This window comes from Pollicipes pollicipes, unplaced genomic scaffold (assembly GCF_011947565.3).
Source record: "Pollicipes pollicipes isolate AB1234 unplaced genomic scaffold, Ppol_2.1 Scaffold_4002;HRSCAF=4701_pilon_pilon_pilon, whole genome shotgun sequence".
Classification (NCBI taxonomy): Eukaryota; Metazoa; Arthropoda; class Thecostraca; order Pollicipedomorpha; family Pollicipedidae; genus Pollicipes; species Pollicipes pollicipes.
In genome coordinates this window covers 41,744,168-41,758,576 of record NW_023596420.1, presented here as the reverse complement: position 1 = coordinate 41,758,576, position 14,409 = coordinate 41,744,168, and the positions used below count along the sequence as shown (strand labels likewise).

The 14,409-nt window shown below is 65.7% G+C and overlaps 1 protein-coding gene across 1 annotated transcript; it reads right to left on the bottom strand.

Moving 5' to 3' along the window:
* Window positions 1-1,966: 1,966 nt before the first annotated feature.
* LOC119094511 (uncharacterized) lies at window positions 1,967-13,862 on the bottom strand. Its single transcript, XM_037217567.1, has 5 exons — window positions 13,821-13,862; window positions 13,267-13,383; window positions 7,823-7,865; window positions 3,408-3,541; window positions 1,967-2,098 (listed from the first exon to the last, which is right to left on the bottom strand). The coding sequence occupies exons 1-5, from the start codon at window positions 13,860-13,862 to the stop codon at window positions 2,084-2,086; spliced, it is 351 nt and encodes a 116-aa protein (XP_037073462.1). The 3' UTR covers window positions 1,967-2,083.
* Window positions 13,863-14,409: the final 547 nt, after the last annotated feature.

The following is a 14,409-nucleotide window of genomic DNA, read 5'->3' as shown; positions in this document are numbered from 1 at the left end:
GCGAACAGCAGCGGCGGCGCGCACGCCCGAGAAAAGAGCGCAGCATGTCCCGGCCGGCAGCGCGGCACACGCGTACTTCCCAGGTGCCTCTCCCGAGCAAGCACGATGGAGAAAGGGGGGGGGGGGGGGTCGGCGCAAGCCAGCATCGCGCCCACACGCGCAGCTCGGGTTATTCCACAGCGGACGCGGCCTGCCGATGCGCCGGCTGATACGATGTGACGTGCCGCCCGCCAGACGATGCAAGGCCAGGCGGGCACGCGGCGCCGCGGTCTGGCCGGCGGCCGCAGGTCCGGCTCCGGCTCTCAGGCGCCCGCCGCCGGCAGGCGCTGATTGGCACTGAGGCTGTCGCTGAGTGGTAGGGCGTCACGGAGCTGACGGCCGCTGGCAAGCAGGAGCGTCGCCGCGGACTGTCTCCCGGCGTGCTTGCATCGCCACTCCACATTCCGGCGTGGCCGCCTAATGGAACTTTCATCGCGCATTCATTAGAACTAACGGGCCAAACTAGATGGCGGGGTTCACGGTGTCCCAATTATCCCACATGCAGGGAACCCGGGTTCTGGACGAATGGACCAAACGGCAGCCTATGCTGGGTGCACTCAGTGCACCTGTGAGAGAGCAGAGATCGCCGCTGAACCATTACCGGGTCCACTGCTTCTTTTCCTCGCGTCATTTCGCTGCAACAGCGGGTCGGCAATTTCCTGTTGCCACCACGTTGGCATGCAGATGTCAGCGGTCACGTCGGCGTTCCCCACGCGGGGAGCCCGAGCACACCCTATCCCCCCCCCCCCCCCTCCTCCACTCTCCCTCACAGTGCCCGATCGCCGGCGGGCGCGGCGGGCCGACTCGCGCCATTCATCGCCGGGCACCTCCGCGTCCGGAGGTTGATTTATTGCGGCAGATGTTCGACGGCAGCGGGCCGGCCAGCGGCCGAAACACGAGCTCATCCCGGCGGGCCGGCGCCCGAGCGGCCGGACCGGCGCGCTCAGCCTCAGCCGGGTACGTCCGGTCGCCGGGGTGTCTGAACCAGACTGGAGTGACATCTCGAAGCCACCGAGAGCATCGATGACATGACCGCAACAGCAGCGGGGCGTGTCAGAGTGTCTTGCATACACGGGCGCCATGTTCCTATGCAATGCGATATTCCTTCCGGCTGCCAACCACCGGCGGCAAGTCTTCTGCCGGCCAGACACCGTCACCGGTCAGCCGCCCTTCTCAGAGATCACGGCCAGGTCCATTTCATCACGCCATTAGTGTGTCGGGGGCCCGAGCCAACCGCCGTATAACTCACGTTCAACAGCTGGGGCCGTGCCGACAGCTGAGGCGGCGACTCCGTAATGGCCCCCGACCCGGCCATCCCGACCCACCCTCGACCCCGCCGAGCCGACCTGACCCTGAATCCCGCCGACCCAACCCCTGAACTCCGCCGACCCAGTCCTGAGCCCCCCGCCAACCCACCGTTGACCCGCCGACCCACCCCTGAACTCCGCCGATCCAGTCCTGAGCCCCCGCCAACCCACCGTTGAACCCTGCCGACCCAGTCCTTGAATCCAACTGCTCGGCTTAAAGAGGTGCACCAGCGACACGGAACCAAGTGTGACTATCGGCTTCCAGGAAAGGGTCAAAAGATTGTTAATATATTAATTAATGTAATGTATAATATAAGACGTTAATATATATATATATATATATATATATATATATATATATCCCGACCAGCGTAGCTGGTGTGACGTAAAAACAGCGTCACCATTTCACCGGATGCCTGTCGCGCCAACGCCGGCCAACACGCACCCAATGCGCACGGTTCTAGCTCGGTCCTCGCGACCCCAGGAACGAACTGCCCCAGATCTGACCCCTCCTTACGCCACGCCAGCCGTCTGTCGCTGGGCCGCGCTCCGGCAAGCTGCAGACACCGCTCCCCCCACCCGTACCCCGTGACCCCGACTGACCTGGAGGCGGTCCGAGTGGCGGGCCGCTGCTCCGTCCGGACGGGTGGCGCCGGCGCGCGGCGGGCGGCGGCGGCCGGTCGACGGCCGGCTTCTGCACCGCCGCCTCGTCGTCGCTGTCCTCAGACAGCGTCAGGTCATCCGACAGGGAGCTGCAACGGCGACGGCGGCGTCATCGACGGCGTCCACAGCGCGGCAGCAGCACGGCGGCGAGGCGGCCATCGGCGCAGACCCCGCCCGCCAGAGCCGCGCCCGGGGGGCGGCAGCGGAGCATCCGGCCCCGACATCGCAGACGCTGCGCGGCCGATGCAGCGCCGGCCGAGACGGCGGCGAGAGCCGGGCTTCGAGAGCGGACCAGAGGAGGGAGGCACAGCCGCCCACGTCCGTCACGGGAGAATGGTGACGGGCCCGAAACCGGGCCACTGGAGTCGGCACGCCTGAGCGGAGACGTCGCCTACGATTGACGACAGATGCAGGAAGACAGGTGCAGGAACAGTTGACAGGCGTAGATGAAGCCGCGGCGTCCGAAGGGGTGACGCCATAGCTGTGTCCCCTGAGTGAAAATGTTGGCGGGGGTTGGCGAGGGTTGGCAAGGGTTGGCAGATGCCATAGGGATGGCATGGAAGGTTGGCAGAGACGTCAGGGCGGTGAAGAGCCACATCAGGGGTTCCGGGAGGTCATAGATGAGACGGCTACAGTGGCCACCTGTGTTACTAGGGGCGGAATGGGGGGGGGGGGGGGGATGGCGGTCAGGGCAAGGGCCAATTTCCAGGCGCCTGGGCGTCTCCCCGACGACTGGGCAGACTGCTTACAGTATAACGGCGGCCAGAAGCATCACGAACTGGCAACCACCAAACATCGAGGCCCTCTGTCGGGCTCCTTGACCGATAACAGCAGGTTCGCCGGGAGGCGGCGCCCCCAGTCGGTCTAGGGAGGTGCACGCTGGCGTCCGTCCGAGCCCCACTGCAGCCTGACTCATAGCTGTCGGCACCAGCCGCCTGCGCCCCGCGCGCTCGTCTGCCACCGAAGATGGGCTCCCCGGGTGGCCAGCCGGGTCACAAGCGCCTCCATGTGCCCATACTTTAAAAATAGATATGGGATTTTGTGTATCTGACTACTGGACCGCGAGCCCCGCTGCTCTGCAGGACTCAGCGTCTGGCTGTAAATAGCAAACGCTGTCAAGGATCTTGCAAGCTCCGAAACAACACCCCGCTGAAAATGGTGGCGATAATATCACAGGAGTCAGGAGTCAGGAGTCAGGGGTCAGGACTCACAGGCTCGACCAAACACTTCGTCAATGAGTTGTCACCGGTTCACGCTGCGCATGCCATTTCGCACACGATTTCATCGCACCCGACCCCATGGACCGCACGTACATGTCTGAACCCACAGCTCTCACACACCGCGCCCCCACCCCGGCACGCCGCCGCCGACGATAGTCAGTGGCGGCGCAACACTCACGGTTTGGCTCCCGACGACGCCGGCGGCCGGCCGGGCAGCGCCGCCGGCGGCGGCGGCGGGAGGCGGCGGTGGCGGCGGCGGCTGTCGGATGCGTCGCCGCTCCTCCTCCCGCGGCGTGGACTCGCGCGAACCCGCTGAAACGAGCGTCACCTTCGCCGTGAACGAGCCCGGGCCGTGTACACGCACCCGCCAGCGCCCCGAGCGTCCCATCGTCGACGAGCGTGCGTCGCACGCTGTCACCAGCTCATCGCGCTCGCCAACACAGCCGCCAGGCGCCGGCCGGCCACCGCCACGTCGCAAAAGTTAAAAAATCAATGGTTGCTCGGCTTCGTAACCACTGAAAGCCCCGTGAACAGGTTAACTGCGCACCGCCTCAGGCGGCGGCGGCGGCGTCCGCAGGTGCGCCGTCCACCGCCCGGTCACCGGGGCAACGGCAGTGCTGATCGTGAACGCGCTGCACCTGTGCGCGCCCTTCCCCGCCCCCGGGGGTGCAACACGGTGTCACAGCGTGAACACTGGAGTGTGCATGGGAGAACACTGGGCGCTGCGGATGTCAAGGCCAAGCCCGACCTCGGTCAGTAACCTGATCTTCACGGCTGGGAAGTGTCAGATGCTTTGAGACAGCAAATATGGCCATGCCATAAATGCTATGCCAACCTTGCGGTAGTCCACAATAAAAAATGTCCCACAAGCACTGTAGGTGCCAGCATGGACACGTCCCGAACGTGCCGTCAGGGATCATCGGGGCCACTCCCAAGGCTCACGACGCAGACCAACAATAGCCGCATCACCGAAATCGGTAGCCCTCGCTCCTCTCAGCAGCGCTGCTGCTAAGGCAGCCGGCCGGGCCTGGCCAGGCCGGGCCGCCCCATCGCGTCACGTTCCTTTTCCAGCCAACATCAACACGGCAGGCACCCCATCCTCGGCCACAGCCCAGTGCTCAGGCAATGCAACCCGATCCCTAAGTGTTGAGACGCTGGACCGCCCATCCGCCCACCCCGTGACCCCGGCCTGCTCTACCCACACGACTCCTGTGATCCAAGGACACGAACACACGGGGACAACATCCGGACAACATCCGGATAGCTTCGCCAGCACCGACAGTTTCTGCCCCAGCCCCCCCCCCCCCCCCTCTAACCTCAATAAGACGTCGGTACCAGCACCCCCGTGTCGACCACAGGTCAAGTCACGGCGGCTGGCAGACCATGCCCACACCATGGCCCCCCGCGCCGCGGCCCCTGGCGAGATCGGCAGCGCCCGTGCGGAGCTGGCCACCCGGCCGTTGCCGTCGTCGCGACAGCGGTCGCACGGGCGCGCGCCGCTCGTGGCTTCGGGGCACACCGAGCGACGGTTCCGGCTGCTGTCGACGTCAGCACCGCGCCGGCCGAGGTGGGGCTGAACGCCCCCCCCCCCCCCCAACTGACCGCCGGTGTGGCGAACTATACAGCTGGACGGACGGAGGAGGAGGGGGGGGGGGGGGGGCTACGGGCGTGAGGGGGCTTTCCGGGCTCTTTACAGAACTCCAGCCCTACCTATCCTGATCTCTCAGCCACGAAGCGAGGCGCGTCAAAGGTCACCGGGTTACGGGAGGTGCAGTTTGCCGTTTAGTTTGGGTTCACCATACGGCGCCCCGTTCGGCCCCCCCCCCCCCCCCCCCCACTTTAACTCCACCTCCCCACACCAATGACCTCCCAAAATGATGACGCGAAACTGCACCGGTGCCTACAGGCGTCATGACATCGCCGGCGGCGGCCGAGACAGGACGCAGCGTCGTGCCCGAGAGACGTGTACACCGCCGGCCCACGGTAGCGTGTGTCCGCGGTGTGACGGGCTGCCACCGTGGAAAGCCAGCAGCGGGCCTCGAGAGTTCGTGGAATAGCCCCCGGGGAGCAGTCGTAGGGTACGCGACGCGACGCGACCCCGATTTCCGGCGCCGCGCTGCTGATATCAGGAGCGAGCACGGGTATAGCCTTATTTTCTGTTAGGCGACGCTGGAGCCTCCCAACTTTGAGAAGTAAGTGAGCCACGTTGGGAGAATGCCGTTTTTAGGTCATCCGACGGGTGGGTGACCATTTTCCGTGCCAAGCCGCTCAACTCGTTTTGTGAAATTACACCCCAGGCGCGAAGGCGCTCCACAAGGTGCCCCGACAGCGCCGCAGAAATACAAGGCTGAGTTGGGCAACGGCAGCCTGATCCGGTTCGAGGTGTATTGATGTAAGCCTGCTTTGATCCGAAGCCAGACCTATGCACTCACTGCTTTCACACATCAAAGTGCGCATTTGAGACAGATTGGCAGGTCCTGTGGTTATGCGCTCCCCGTCGGCACTACTCCCTTCACGCCCTCTCCGAACGCACGAACGTGGCGGCACCACCCCACTTAGCTTGCCACTCGTCTGGCAAACGTGAAGCGACGTAGTTCACTCCCCAATCACTCGCACAGCTAAAGACGGTCGTTGGGCCGGCGTAATGGGCCACTCTTCAGCCGGCGGCCTCGGCGCCAACACCCAGCACGTCCTGTGGCCAGCAGCGCTTATGCCAGTGGCGTGGCGTGCGGCGGCGAACGGCCGGCTGCCGTCACCGGACGGTCCCACCGCCCCGCCTCAGACGCAGGTCAGGACACGGCAGCAGTGACCTGCTCCGTCAGCCGGGGATGAGGTGGTGAGCGGCCGGCTGCCGTCACCGGACGGTCCCACCGCCCCGCCTCAGACGCAGGTCAGGACACGGCAGCAGCGACCTGCCCCGTCAGCCGGGGATGAGGTGGTGAGCGGCCGGCTGTCGTCACCGGACGGTCCCACCGCCCCGCCTTAGACGCGGGTCAGAACACGGCGGCAGTGACCTGCCCCGTCAGCCGGGGATGAGGTGGTGAGCGGCCGGCTGCCGTCACCGGACGGTCCCACCGCCCCGCCTCAGACGCAGGTCAGGACACGGCAGCAGCGACCTGCCCCGTCAGCCGGGGATGAGGTGGTGAGCGGCCGGCTGTCGTCACCGGACGGTCCCACCGCCCCGCCTCAGACGCAGGTCAGGACACGGCAGCAGTGACCTGCCCCGTCAGCCGGTCCCCGTGCTCTCTATCATGATCACTAGACTATCAATGACACCGTGTCGGAGATTGAAGTTATTTTAAGTTTATTTTAAGTTCAAGATTGAAGTTATTTTAAGTTACATTATTGAAGTTAATCACGTGCGCTGCCTTTCGACCGCACGTCGTCGTAGCTCATGCCTACCGAGAAACACTCCTGCCTTGAAATCGATGATGCTCCCGGGAATCGCCCTGCCATCATTCCCAGGCCGTTCTTAGCCACCCTGCAGCGAGCGTTCGGCTGCCCGCGCGCAGCTAAACGCCCCCTGGTGCGGTGGGTCAGTGACCCGCCACCGGCCGAGGCGTCACTCGCCGGTGCACTCGCCCTGCGGTCTGTGTGGACCCAGCCGTAGTGCCACGGAGACGTCCTCGCAGCGTTAGCACGGCGCCTCTGACGGGCCCCGCACCCATCCCGCTGGACCGGCAGCTCGCGAGCCCGCGCGACGGACAAACGGAAATGCCCGGCGAGCTGCCGCGCCGCTCCGGTGGGCCGGTGACACGTAGCCGTCCGGCGTTCGTGCAGGCGGAGGAGCGCCCGGCGGCGGCGGCGGCGGCCACTCGGACGTGCAGCGGTTTTTAACCGGCCGCAGCCGACCCGCGCGCCGCAAACACGCGACCACGCCGCCCCTGCGCCGAGCACGGCACGTCTCTGCTGAGCTGCGCCTCGGTGTCTCCCCCGCCGTGGCGGTGAGGCCGGTGAACGCCGCCGCCGTCGCCACGAACACGCGACCACGCCGCCCCTGCGCCGAGCACGGCACGTCTCTGCTGAGCTGCGCCTCGGTGTCTCCCCCGCCGTGGTGGTGAGGCCGGTGAGCGCCGCCGCCGTCGCCACGAACACGCGACCACGCCGCCCCTGCGCCGAGCACGGCACGTCTCTGCTGAGCTGCGCCTCGGCGTCTCCACCGCCGTGACGGTGAGGCCGGTGAACGCCGCCGCCGGCACCGGGCCGGAGCGACTCCTCCGATCGCGCCGGGCCTAACTCCGCCAACCCGGCCGCCGCGGGCCGGCACGTGGCTCACACGGAAACCCGGCCGCCGCGTGCGCACAGAGGGCAGTCGGCGCGGGCACGACACACGTGCCCGCGGGACACGCCACGCGACGTCGCTGAGCTGGTCCGAGTCCGCCGCGCGGGGTTAACGCGCGCCGGGCGGCTCAACGGCACAGCGCTGCTGCCAACACAATGCCTGAATTTCTCAGATGGCGGTTCGCCGCGTCGGAGAATTGGCGGGTCAAATACAGCGTCGGCGGAGCACATAAAAATAAACTAAAAGAAACTGTTTGACGACATGCAGACATCTCAGTCGTGCCTAATCTGATAATTTGGGGCGCTTCTTACCATGAGCATCTGATGTGTGATGAAGCGGGGTGATAGGAGCTTCCTGAAAGCAAAAGAGACACGAGTAAACACACATCCACGCCACAGCTGGCTTCAGCGCCACGAGTTAACACAAAACAAACACCCTCCCGCTGCGCCGCCGGGGCCTCGCCGCAGAGCGGGGCGATCCGCACCGCACGGGTCGGCCCCCCTCCCCCCTCCCCCCGTCCTCAGCGCACCTTCCATCGTGGGGGACAACCTCCGAGACCCTCGCCGCGCGGCCTCGTCGGAGCAGCGTAACCGTGCCGCCTGCATAGCGTGGCCTTTGAGCGGAGGACCGGCGACCGGACAGGCGCCGTTGTACCCCTGGCGGCGCCGTTGTACCCGTGGCGGGCGCCGTTGTACCCCTGGCCGGCACCGCTGTACCCCTGGCCGGCGCCGGTGCACCCTTCGCTGTGCAGCGCCGCTGGGCCCGGCCCTGCGGCGGTGCTGCATCAGCCGGGGCGGCCGGGTGGCGCCGACGGCGAACGATCAGGCGCCGGTCGAACGGCGGGCAAAAAACGGCGCAGCGCCATCAGCCGCTGCCCGGTCCGGCGCGCATGCCAATGTCGGTAATTCGATTGGCGGCAGTTTTTATGCACGACTTGGAGAATGGAGGATGGATTGACGTTTCGCTCCGCTCTCGCCACCGTCTCCGTCTCCGTCTCCGTCTCTCGTCTAACGGCTCCGGCTCCGCTCCGGCTCCGGATCCTGTCTCCGTCTCCGTCTCGTCTCCGTCTCTGTCTCGTCCGTTGCCGCTCCCCGCCTGCCGCCTCCCTCCCGCGACCCTGACGGCCAGCCATGTTCCACAGCCAGCACTAAGCCGATCAGTGCGGCCACCAAACCGTTTACAACTTTCACTTACGGCGGCCGGGCGGCCGGCCAGGCCTGCATCAGCCCTTTCAGAGCTCGACAGGTTAGGCGCGCCAGACAGAGCGCGCCGCCTGTGTCGGTTACCCCCGCCCCCCCCCCCCACCTCACGCTACGGTATTACGTCGCGCGTGCACATGACTTTCACATGGGCGACACGTCCGCAGGCGGCGGGGCCTCCGTTTCACGACAACGGCGGCACGGGCCCCACGCGCGAGCGGGCCGCCGCACCCAGAGCGCGCGCGCGGGGCCCACCCGGCCGCCTCCCCGCCCGCCGCCCGCTCCGCAGGCCGAGCCGTGCGGCCGGCCTCGTTCGCAGCCGGCGCGGCCAAGCGAGCGAGCCGCGCGCGTTCCAGGCGGTCCGCGGACGGCCGTCGTAAAGGGCGCGTAACGACGGCGTTCAGCGGCGCATTATCGCCGCTGCAAACACGGCCGGCCACGCGGCCGTCAACACGCCGCGGTGGCGAGGAGGCCCGAGCCCGGGCCGCCGCGGCCTGCCAGACAGCGAGGCCTCGACGCCGGACGGGTGCAGTGCTGGCTGATGCCGAATGTAGAGCCCAGATGTGTCCCGCGGGCTCCGCATCATGTGTTTACAGGGTGGGCATTTTTGGACAACAATAGAGCATTTGCCAGTGCGCTATCCCAGCCGTCGCCGCTGCTGAGTCCCGCATAGGCAGGCTCACGGGGTAAACCACAGGCCCGACGCTCACAGCGAACTCCCTACCGCGACGAAACCCTGTCGCGGCCGCTCCCAGGCCCAAATCCACGACCCGGGGATGGTGGGGTCAGGACCACCGTGCTAAGCGCCTGCCCCGTCCGAGTCCCAGGCATCGCTTCTGCACGGCCAGCGCAGCCCATTACCGAAGCCCAGCGCCGACTGGACGACGTGAGCTTCCCAAGGCTGCAGTTCGTGCGGCTGCATAATGCGCTTGGCTCGGGCCAACAGTGACCAGAGCGCGCCTACTTCCTCTCTGGCCTGTGTTGCTCGGAGAGCATGGGAATGCTGCGAGAAGTAGCGAAGCAATTCAATTGCTACTCACGTTTTCCATGTACGCCACAGCTGTTCAGCTAAGAAGTTAAGTTAAGCTTCTATAAAAAGTCACTTAAGTCCACTGTCAAGCTTCTATGAAATGAAGCGGGACATTGCCCGTTAGCTTCCTGTCACTGCGCCATGTTGGCTTAGTGGAATCAGGCCCATTCCTTCACGCAATCCAGAGCATTGAGCTCTTTCCAGAAGTGGCAGCTTGCGTGCGCAGGGGTTCGCTGCCTCCAACCCCTCCCCAACTACATCCGGCCTCACCTCCTTGGCGGCGGTCTGATTCCCCCCCCCCCCCTCCCCACATCAACTACACACGAGCCTACATCGCCTGCGGCGGTCGGCGCCTGAAGCGCAGTCCAACGCGGTGCGTGCGGGAGCGACCGACCGATCGGGCCGCGGGCAAACGGCGCGCGGCCGGCGACGCCGCCCGCCTCATCAGCCGGCCGACACGAGCCAGCGGCCGCGTGCGCCCGATCTCGGCCGGGCGCCGGCCGCGTGCGGTCAATCACGGCCGCCGCACGGGCGTGCACGGGCGCCGCACGCGCCCCACAGCGGCCGTCCGGCCTCCCCAATCGCGAAGCAGGGCCGGCCATCACGCAGCGCCGAGGCCGAGGCGGCCGGCCGCTCTCCGCGTGGGGAGGAGGCAGCGCGGCGAGGTCCGCGCGACCCCGGCCGCGGCCGGTGGGAAACGGGGCAGCGGCGCCCGAGGGAGATACGTGCCGCTGCTGGGACCGTCGGCGGCCGGGCCGCCTCGGCTCTCACGGCCGAGCCCACCGACTGGACGATAACACCGCGCCAGCTGCACGGCACCCACGCCAGGGGCATTAAACACGCTGAAGTGGTCCTCAGCGGCCAGCGTCGCTACCGTTAACAGTTTCGCCCGTCGTTCTGCAAGTCCAAATCGTCGTTCGCGAAAGCGCCGTCCCACAGAGGAGACGGCGGAAGCGACCGCGACGACCCTCGTCACCTGCGGCCAATGGCGATTGCGCAACCCTGTCGTCAGCAAAACGGCCTCATCCTGCGTATCTTCCAGACTAGACGCGCTAGTCCGGGCGGCACGCAGGCGGGCGGCGCGCCAGTCAGGGGGCGGTGCGCAGCGGTCGCGGTCCGCGGAGCCCGGCAGGGTCCATCGGAGCACATCAAGGGTGAGATGGAAGCCAAACGGAGCAGCCACGCCACGATGGAAGACCGACGGGGCCCGACTAAAACGATGAATCCCGATGGGAGACCGATAGAGCCCGATGGAGCGCGACGCGAGGCCGATGTAGTCCGACGTGAGCCCAATCAAATTCGATGAGCTCTGGACGGCTGTCCAGTCGCCCCGGATGGTGGTGGCCGTAGTCACGTCGCGCAGACCAACCCGCCGACAGCGGCGGCGGCGGCGGCTTCCTGACGCTTCGCTTTTCGGAGGCGGCTGCAGCCGCTCACGACAACCCGCCATGCACGACCGCCGCCACGTTCTTCAGCCAAAATCGATACGTAAAATTCAGCGGCGCACCACCTCTCTCGCCGCCGCTGCCGCTGCCCAGCCGTCAATCGCGGCCAGATTGCGCCTGGTTGCCGAGCCGGGCACGAGATGGCAGCAGCGGCGTCGCACGGGTCGGTCCCACCAGGTGCCGATCGCCCGCCCGCCCCTGGACGGGCGGGCGCTGGGACGGCGAAGCCGCGGCCGGCCGGGCGGCCGACAGGCTCAGCTCGTCTGGTCGGCCCGCAGACGCGACGGTAACATATTCAGGCTAATCCGTTCGGCGATGAGGGCGCAAGGATTCGCACCCGGGAGCGGTGCTGATCCGCCCACGCGACCGGTGCCGGCCCATTGCGGGGTGGCTGCGGCCGCACCGCGGTGTTCAGACAGGCTAATCCGGCGGCGCTCAGGTGCGGGGGCCATGTCGCTTTCGCGGCGTGTCGGTGAGATTACCGCAAACGGGCTGCGGCGCCCGATCTCTGAGTTGTTTGACAAACTGCGACCGTCAAAATGTCTGGCTTCGGCCAGCCGGGAGCCTGGCGCTTCAGGTCGCTGGTTTCGAGCGGACGAAGTGAGACGGGACGCGCCCAAAGCAGTCGGCACAGCCCCAGTGAATGCGCACGCTAAGGCCAACACCACCAATTTGTCATATGCATTATCACCATAAGAAACAAGAGCAAATAAAGTAAGTGGGGTGACCCGACCCGACACTTTCCCACCTGATGAGGTAAAAAACCTTTCGCAGCAAACTTGCACGCCAGTTTCCGGTGTACGCTTCGCCGGAGGTACTCTCGCACGCCACCTGGCGGCTTTATGACGCCCACTGTGTTTGAACGGGAAAATTATTAAAATTCAGCACAAATAAGGTCCCTACGATTAAAGCTTTTCCGCCTACAGCCGAGAAAATTACCCCCTCATTCGCGCTTTTCGACATTTAACACTCACGATGGGCTCAAGATACGCCGACGAAGCGGAACGAAGGCCTGACCTGACACTGTGGTCTCAACAGGCGGGCATTCCCCCGCACGCTTCACGCGCCTCGCCAACTCTTTTCAGCGTGGCCGTGGGAGCGGCGCACAGCGCGAGACGCAGCCAGGCGTGCAGCTTCGCAATGCCCGCGCCGCCACTGAGCCCCACTTTGGCCCGCGTTTCGGAAAACAGCTGTAAAAACTGACAGGCCGCAGTGTGACTGCCGGCCGGCCGGGAGTCAGCCGTAAAGTCGGCCGCGGCGCAGCGTCGCACCGCCCGGTCGGCGACGCTCCGCTGCTGCCTGGTCACCATGACGACAGCAATCATTTCTCCCGAGCGAACGAGCCCTGGCCACAGCGCGAGACCACCAAATCCGGGGCACCTCCACTTCCGGAGAAACGCCAGCGCGCGCCCGGCCGCGAGAATGGCAGAGCGGTTGGAGACGCGCGAGTGGCCGTCTGGCTGCATCCAGCGACTTCAGAGAGGAGGCATGCCACTGCTGGAGCACGTGAACAGACGTGCTCTCCGTCGGCCAGACGCTGCAGCGCTGTCGCCGACAACGTCGCTGCGCCGCCCGTTCAGGGTCGCCGCCGGGCAAAATCATTAGGCTGCCCGGACAGTGTGAAATTGTGTTATCTAGCGCGCCCGCTCACGCACGCCAACGAAGCTGCCGTGGTCTCCGCAGCGCCGGGCCACTACGCCACCGAGGCAAGTCTGTCGGGCATAATAGCTGGGGCACGCCGCGTGAACGCGCCTGCAGTACGGCGCGCGACAAAGGGACGCTCGGCTTCGCGTGCGCGCCGGCACAAACACGGCAGTTACGAACCACAACAAACTGAACAGGTTGCACCGCGCCTCAAAACAGGCCCGACACGAGCCTGCCGGCCAAGTGGTACGCAGCGCCACACCCCATCGGCGGTGCACGCCAAAATAGCGTGGCCAGACGGCGTTTTTGTGCCGCGCAAGGATCCTGCAAACATATGCTATGAAAGGCTCGACACGTGCGACGGACATTGGCTCGCCGCTTGCCATCCCCTCCCCCTCCCCCCCCCACCATACCAAAGACCTTGACCCAGTGCTGACCTTGCCGGCCGAGCTGGGGAACTGGAAGGGCGGCGGGTTGACCTTGAGCGGGGTGACCAGCGCCGAGACGGGCACCCGCATCTCCTGCAGGATCGTCTCCACCTCCGGCCGGTCTCGCTGCGGGAGGGAGGCCACGTCAGTACCGGCGGGCCGCCACGAATACACACACCGCTTGACGAGCGAGTCCGCACCGACCAATGGAAAACAGGAGGCACGGCACGGCCGTACACAGCTGGGCCGCAGATACTTCACAGACGGCGGGAACGACACGAACGACACAACGACACAGCCGGTAATCGCGACGCCGGGCTTGTGGCTTCGCAACAACACACGTCCGATGTACGAGCAAGGACAGACACAGCACCGCACACACATTCCACTAGAGCAGTGTTATCAAGTAACAACAAACCGGCCAAACTGCTACTGTCAGCTAGCGGCTGCAATCCGTCCTCGTCTCTTTCCCCTCCCCCCACTGTTGGGTTTACCCCGCGAGCACGCAGCCACCCGACAGCCGTGCCATTTCCGGCATCCGCCTCGCACTTTGTGCCGGGTACCCCGGCTCTGGGCGCCAACCAGGGCGCCGAGCCGCCCACCATGGTCCGGTTATCCGGCGGGCGACGGCTAAAGGGCCGGTCTCAACCCTCAGACGTCTCATGTACGTCTCCGTCTGCGTCTCCCAGGGCCGGAGACGGCCGGGTGTCTGGGAACGGGCCGCGCACTGACGGATGGCGTTCAGGTGGGCGAGGCCGACTGGTGAGGAGGTGACGGTGAGTCACGGGCGCAGGAGGACGATGGTGGGGAGTCACGTAGTCAGAGGTAGACGAGCAGAGACCTTGAGAGCAAGCGAGCCGGGGAGGTAATGAGCAATGGCCGCGTGCGCACCTAACGGAACCGACAAACTCGAGCCTGGGCGAAACAGAGCGACGAAAGGAAGAGACAAAAGGGGGGGGGAAGAGTAGAAAAGATAACGAAAAAGAGGGAGGGAGGATGGAGACAGGAGGCAGGAAAGTGGATGCCAACAAAGTAGAGCAGACATACAGAAACCAAGGAGACAGAGGGGAGAGAGGACCAGAGAGAGCGAGTAAGTGAGTGAGTGAGTGAGACGAGAAAGAAAGAGAAAGAGAAAGAGAGAGAAGAGAAGAG